This window comes from Chenopodium album, chromosome 14 (assembly GCF_948465745.1).
Source record: "Chenopodium album chromosome 14, dcCheAlbu1.1, whole genome shotgun sequence".
NCBI classification, from domain to species: Eukaryota; Viridiplantae; Streptophyta; class Magnoliopsida; order Caryophyllales; family Amaranthaceae; genus Chenopodium; species Chenopodium album.
In genome coordinates this window covers 38067896-38075110 of record NC_137847.1, presented here as the reverse complement: position 1 = coordinate 38075110, position 7215 = coordinate 38067896, and the positions used below count along the sequence as shown (strand labels likewise).

At 38.6% G+C, this 7215-nt stretch overlaps 1 protein-coding gene across 1 annotated transcript; it reads left to right on the top strand.

The window, feature by feature from the left end:
- Positions 1-4673: 4673 nt before the first annotated feature.
- On the top strand, positions 4674-6818 carry LOC145578023 (uncharacterized). Its single transcript, XM_081635430.1, has 3 exons — positions 4674-5344; positions 5386-5832; positions 6365-6818. The coding sequence occupies exons 1-3, from the start codon at positions 4674-4676 to the stop codon at positions 6816-6818; spliced, it is 1572 nt and encodes a 523-aa protein (XP_081491556.1).
- The last annotated feature ends 397 nt before the right edge of the window (positions 6819-7215 follow it).

The window sequence follows — 7215 nt, the reverse complement described above, 5'->3', positions numbered from 1 at the left end:
CGGGCTGCTGTTCTGAGACATATCAATGAAGCTTCAATCGATCCATCCATAACACCGGATCAAATGGTAGGACTTATTCATGGAGCCGACCGCACTTTAATGTTTACCGACAATGATCTTCCAGAAAGTGTCAACCATAATAATTCTTTGCACATAACTGTGAAATGTCATGGGTGGACAATACCTCGGGTACTTATTGACAATGGTTCTGCCATCAATGTATGCCCATATCGAGTTATGACAAAGCTGGGTTATCAAAAAGAAGACTTGACACCTTCAAGCCAGGTTGTTAGGGCTTATGACAATGCCAAAAGAGATGTTTTGGGGTCAATTGAGTTACTTTTGGAATATGGGCCAGTGGCTAGACATTTTGAATTTGTGGTAATTGACATTGAAGCGTGCTTTAACCTTTTGCTCGGAAGACCTTGGCTTCATGAGAACAGGGCGGTAGCCTCTACCTTACACCAAAAGGTGAAGATGCTCACGGATCATGGTGCGGTAACACTTGTGGGTAATCCAGAAATTATGAATGTTTCTAGTGTTGGAAAATCAGTGCTCTACTTAGATGAAGAAGAGGGTAGTCGATTAGACGGATTCACTATTCATAATATTGGATCTAATTCAATTGGCTCATGGAAGGAAGAAGAAGAAACCGAGGAAGATCCGGAAGAGGACTTAGAGGAATATAAAGAAACTAAGGAAGATCTGGAAGAAGTAGGAACTGAGGAAGATCCAGAAGAAGGGCTTCAAGAAGATGACAATAACTCTGAGGTTAAACCTCAAAAAGTTAGGGGTGGAACAAATTGGTCCAATAAAGATGAGGTAGAAAGAGAGCCTAAAACTCTAAAAGACAACGACACATGTTTTAGAGGAGAATCTTGGACAAGTAATTCTTTCAGACAGGGTCATGACGAGGGATCTCGGAAGAGATCTAGGGCCGAGGATTTTGATTTGGATTTCGATGCCTGTGTTATAGAAGGTTAGTATACCCGGAGGAGTTGATTCTTTTCCCTAACTACAGGCATGAAGATCGTTATCTTAATCTCCCCCAGTTCGAGAAGTTCAATGGGTTGGGAGATCCCATCCTCCATTTATACAACTTTGTGAACACCTTATATCCCTTAAATGTTCCAGAAGAACATTTTCCTATGTTGTTCAACAAAAGTCTGGATGGACCCGCGTTATCCTGGTATTATACCTCAGGGGTAACAAGTAAAGGTTCTTGGGGATACATAGCTCAATCATTCAGTGATTGGGCGTTTGAATTTCGACAGACTGACACCGAAAAACTGAAGCTAGTGAATATGGAGCAAAGTGACCGGGAATCATTTTCACATCTCTTTTCAAGATGTTCTTACATTCGGGCTCAACTTCGTTTTCCTATTACTGATCGGGAGTTTATGTTGATATTACTAAGGAAATTAAATGATTTCTATTATCGACATATGGTCTCCATCAAATATGCCGATTTCTCGCACATGGAGAGACATGGTTATGAAATTGATGCCTATCGACTACAGGAAAGAAGGCCTAAGGTGCACCCTCAAGGTGAAAGAGCTAACAGGAGGATATTCACTCGAATCGACGAACCATTGAGTGTGGTGTACGATCGTTTGAGAAAAAAAGGTATTCTTCGGGCAAAAAGCTATGTGTATTCATTACCACCACATGGAACCGATATGAGACAGTATTGCAGTTATTGTCATCAATATGAGCATAGAACAGATACTTGTTACGACTTTAAGTGTGCAATCCAGGATCTCATTGATCGTGGGGTCATCACTCCGGCCCATCCTAAGTTTAGCGCACCAGAGACAAGCCCGACATAGCCACAGGCCTCTCAAGCTGATTTGTTCCTTCAACTACTCGAAGAAGGTCGTATCAAGCCACTACCTCGTCGAGCAGGAGCTGATCCTGTTGGGCCAAATCTCAATAAATATTGTCACTATCATCAGTTACATGGCCATGATACTAATGAATGTCATGCCCTCCGTTGGTTTATAAAGCGCACAATTGGAATTTCCTGCCCGAATCAGAAAGTGTCCATAAATGCCCTTTCCATTTTGACACGCGAAGACGATCCCACTCTTGTGATTGCTCGTCACTATTCGGAAAAGATATCTCAACAAGACTACGAGAAAGACTGTTGAAAATCCTGAAGCCTAAGGAATCTCTGCACGGGGAAGGAAGCATCTGCAACAACATGGTGATCTCTATCTTACCCTCCATCAAGAAGGATGAATGAGAGGAGTAGTATGAACTTTGAAAACCAAGCATTTTTTTCTTTCTCTTTATATTTTCTTTTGGTATAAAGAACTACGTACAGCTTGATCCCACAAAGCACTATTTCATGATCATACACAAAAATTGTACTTGCACGCACATTGTTATTGGGGTACCTAGGCAACTCTGATCGAGTGCAGCTGTTTCAAAAAAAAAAAATATTCTTCTTCCATTTTGAACTACGACGGGTCTGATTCTCTGAAAAAAAAAAACAAAAAAATTTGTCTGGAGATACGTAGGCAGCCTTATGGCGCGACCCGAAATAATTAAAAGATTTTTTGGAATGAACACCCCGCTAACTTATCTAACTTAACAGAAGTCTTTTAAATGTTTACCAAAATCTTCTTCCCGCATGCATTTTTGCATTTGTCATTTACTTTTTTTTTTTTTTATTATTTTCAAAAAAAAGGGAGGAAGTCTTAATCTTGAGTATGTAATGTTTAGGTATCCTTGGCCAACCAATGACCAACCAAACTCGAAAATCTACTTTATCCCCAGATTCCATCCAAGATCCAATACCACAAACACTTACCAGAGGACTTCAATTGATGATGAAAATGGGTTATGTTCCGGGAGCTGGTTTAGGACGAAATGGTGAAGGCATGAGGCACCCAATCCTAATAATTGATAAGCGAAATCGTCATGGTTTAGGTTTTAATGAGAAAATGGGTTCTAAAGTTATGAAAAGGAAGTCTCTCACCTTGAATGGGCAATTTGTGTTGCAAAACGACACTGAGCCATTTTATGAGTTTCCTGAACCTTGGTGTGACTTGGATAAAGAGAAAATTCACCTTGGGTTAGAAATTTTCTTTGTAGAAGCAAGGAATGAAGAATTTATTAAGAAATGGTTTGATAAGAAACCAGTATTTAAGAAAGATATTGATTGGGCTGACCATCTAAAGCAAGGAGTTCTAAGAGGCTTGTTTTCACCAATTTATGATTATGAAGTTCGATTCGACCCCGTTACACTTATCACTCCTATAAAAACAGAAGTTGAAAACAATATCCGACCCAAAGCTCAAGAACAATTCCTTCCTTTCCTCGAACTATATCCTTTTCAATCCTTTACCTCAGACGGTTATGAAACCGATAACTCATCATCTAGCCAATCATCTATCCATACACTGCCTGATATCTCATATCATAAAGACATCGATGAAGTTGCTTGTAAACATATTTTCGTACAAGAAATTGATCTTGATCATGATGCATTTTCTAATAATGAACTTTTCAATGAACCTAAATCATGTGTGACCCCCATGGAAGAGTCTATAACTGTAAATATAGGTATGGATAATGATGTAAAAGAAGTCAAGATAGGGTCTTCCCTTTCCCTCGATGAACAAAATGCGTTCATTATTTTACTTAAAGAATATGTGGATGTGTTTGCATGGTCTTATGCTGATATGCCTGGTGTCGATCGTAATATTGCTGAACATCGTATACCACTCTACCCCGATAGCAAGCCGAAGCAACAAAAGCTTCATAGAATGAAACCAGAAGTTAGTCTCAAAGTTAAAGAAGAAATTCAAAAGCAGCTTGAAGCCAACTTCATCAAACCAATCAAGCATCCAGAATGGCTGGCGAATGTGGTGGTAGTGCCCAAAAAAGATGGAAGGGTCAGAGTATGCATTGATTTTAGGGATTTAAATTCAACATCACCAAAAGACTATTTTCCATTGCCCCATATTGATGTTCTAGTTGATAACACTGCTGAACATGCCATGTTCTCATTCATGGATGGATTCTCGGGATACAATCAGATACTCATGTCAGAAGAGGACATGTCAAAAACTTCTTTTATTACCCCATGGGGAACCTTTTGTTATAGAGCAATGCCCTTCGGATTAAAGAATGCCGGGGCAACCTATCAACGGGCTGCAACGACGATTTTGCATGATCTCATCCATGATATTGTGGAGGTCTATGTTGATGACATGATTGTCAAAAGTCATGATCGTGAGACACACATTGATGCTTTAAATTCATTCTTCGACAGAATTAGGAAATACAATATGAGATTGAATCCTCAAAAATGTGTATTTAGAGTAACTTCGGGAAAGCTTCTGGGCTTCGTTGTAAGTCAAGACGGAATTAAAGTTAACTCTGACAAGGTAAAGGCCATACAAGAGCTTCCTCCACCAAGAACAGAAAAGGAGATTCGGGGATTTCTTGGTAGAATCCAATATATTAGTAGGTTCATATCACAATTGACAACCCGGTGTGAACCTATATTCAAGTTACTTAAGAAAAATGTTCCTACAAAATGGAATGACTAATGTCAGGCTTCATTCAATTCAATGAAAGAGTACCTCTCTAATCCTCCAGTTTTAATGCCACCAAAGCCAGGGCAGCCCTTGATATTATATCTTACTATCACAAAAACGGCCATGGGAGCTCTTTTGGCACAATACCAAGAGGGTACAAGGAAGGAAATAGCTATCTACTACCTCAGTAAAAAGTTCCTTGAGTATGAAACTAGATACACGCCTTTGGAAAGAGCTTGCATTGCCCTTATTTACGCAACAAAGAAGCTTCAACATTATTTGCAAGCACATATTATTTATCTGGTTTCGAGGTTAGATCCAATCAAGTACATTTTTGAGAAACCAATCTTGAGTGAAAGAATAGCAAGATGGCATGCGATATTGTCAGAATTTGACATTCAGTGTGTGAATCAAAAGTCTGTTAAAGGGAGGGCTATATCTGAAGCTTTGGCTGATGGAACCATATCGAGTAATGAATTTAATGATGATTTTCCAGATGAACATATTTTCTGTCTTAGTACGTCACAATGGAAGATGTATTTCGACGGAGCCTCTAACAGGAGGGGCAATGGTGCAGGAGTATTATTGATTGATCCTTATGGAGTACATATTCCCTTCGCTATGAAGCTTAGTTTCCCATCGATGAATAACACGGCTGAATATGAAGCTTGCATCTATGGAATCAAAGCAGCATTAGCAGCTGGTGCAAAAAATCTCATGGTATACGGTGATTCTTATCTCATAATTTCCCAGACTATTGGAGCTTGGAATGTTCGGGACGAAAGGTTGCAAATGTACACGGAGTATCTTCAACAATTTATCCCATTCTATGAAGAAATAGAGTCAAACATCTCCCTTGCGAGAAAAACAGCTTCACCGATGCTTTGGCAAATCTTGCGGTAAATTTGACTTGGGACGATGATGTAAAGGTACAGTCGATAACGATTGTAGAAAAAGAAATTCCAGTGGTTAATTTTGAACCAACAATTTCTCTATTAACCCAAGAAGACAGTGAGGATGCTTGGTATACTGATGTTAAGAAGTATCTAATCAATGGAGAATATCCTGAAGGGAGTCACAAGAAGGATCAGTTGGCTATTCAAAGGCTAGCTTCTCATTTCACAATATTAAAAGGTTTGTTGTATCATAAAAGTTTCGATGGAAATTTGCAATTATGTATTGATGGGGAACAGACACAAAGGATCATGGAGGAAGTACATGGGGGAGAATGTGGGCCTCATATGAATGGACGAATGCTTGCTCGGAAGATTCTTCGAGCAGGGTATTATTGGACTGCCTTGGAAAGTGATTGCATCCATTTTGTACGAACATGCAAAAAATGTCAGATATTTGCAAACCTTAATCATATGCCACCAATTAGCATGAATAATTTTACTTCGCCATGGCCCTTTTCTAGCTGGGGCATAGATATCATTGGGCAAATACATCTGAAAGCTTCGAACGGGCATCAATATATATTGGTTGCTGTTGATTATTTTTCAAAATGGGTGGAGGCATCATCATATTCAAAACTAGGGGCAAAACAAGTTTCAAAATTTGTAATCAATAACATTATATGTCGGTATGGGATACCTTTTGAAATTATCTCTGACAATGGTTCACAGTTTGAAGGCCATCTTAAAGAAATCCTTGAGAAGTACAAAATCAGGCATCACCAATCTTCGCCATATCGTCCTCAAACCAATGGAGCTGTTGAAGCAGCTAACAAAACTATCAAGACGATAATCGCCAAGATGACAGATAGGGCTAGAGAATGGCCTAATAAAATTCCCTAATGCACTGTGGGGATATAGGATTTCCATTCGAACACCAACTGGGACTACTCCATATTCTTTGGTATATGGAATTGATCCGCTTCTTCCAATCGAAACAGAGATTCAATCGCTTCGCGTAGTGAATGAAAGAGAGATATCTGAAGAACAATGGTTTAAAGAACGATACGATGAGCTTTCTTTAGCAAGTGAACGAAGGTTACATGCCCTTCACAATATTCAAATTTATCAAAGACGCATTGCTCGGGCTTTTAATAAAAAGGTCAGGGAAAGGAATATACAAGAAGGAGATTTGGTACTTAAGGAAAATCGAGCACCGATTCATGATCCACGTGGAAAGTTCAAGCCAAATTGGTCTGGTCCTTTCCTGGTCAAACATCTTACACCAGCAGGAGCAGTAAAATTGATGGATCTTGATGGAAATGAGTTTGTTCATTTCACCAACCTTGATCAGTTGAAAAAGTATTATGCTTGATTGGTATAGTGTTGTGTTTGTGAGATTCGCAAAAAAATAAAAAATAAAAAAAAACGTGAATCTCCTACTAGCTTTAGATAGGTATATGTGTATCATGTTAAAGTTTAGATTTCATTCATGTTTGCATTGCATGCTTGAGGGTCATGTAGAAATATTCATTATTATTAAAAGATCATGATCAAGTTAATACTTAACAAAATATGATTACAACAAACAAACAATTTTTTTTTTAATTTTTTTTATTATTTTTTTTATAACACAAACTCTCTCGCTTTTTGGCGAGGTTACAGCTTTTTTTTTTAAAAAAAAAACCACGAAAACAACAACCACATACACCATTCCCGAAAAACCAATGCCTTCGGATATGATTTCTTCTTTTGGAATTGAAAATGCACAA

Coding starts and splice junctions, on each gene's coding strand:
- LOC145578023 (XM_081635430.1), top strand. CDS start 4,674: ATGGGAGCTCTTTTGGCACAATACCAAGAGGGTACAAGGAAGGAAATA. Junction 5,345..5,385: donor CGGGACGAAAGGTTGCAAAT/GTACACGGAGTA, acceptor CATTCTATGAAG/AAATAGAGTCAAACATCTCC. Junction 5,833..6,364: donor CGGAAGATTCTTCGAGCAGG/GTATTATTGGAC, acceptor GTGGGGATATAG/GATTTCCATTCGAACACCAA.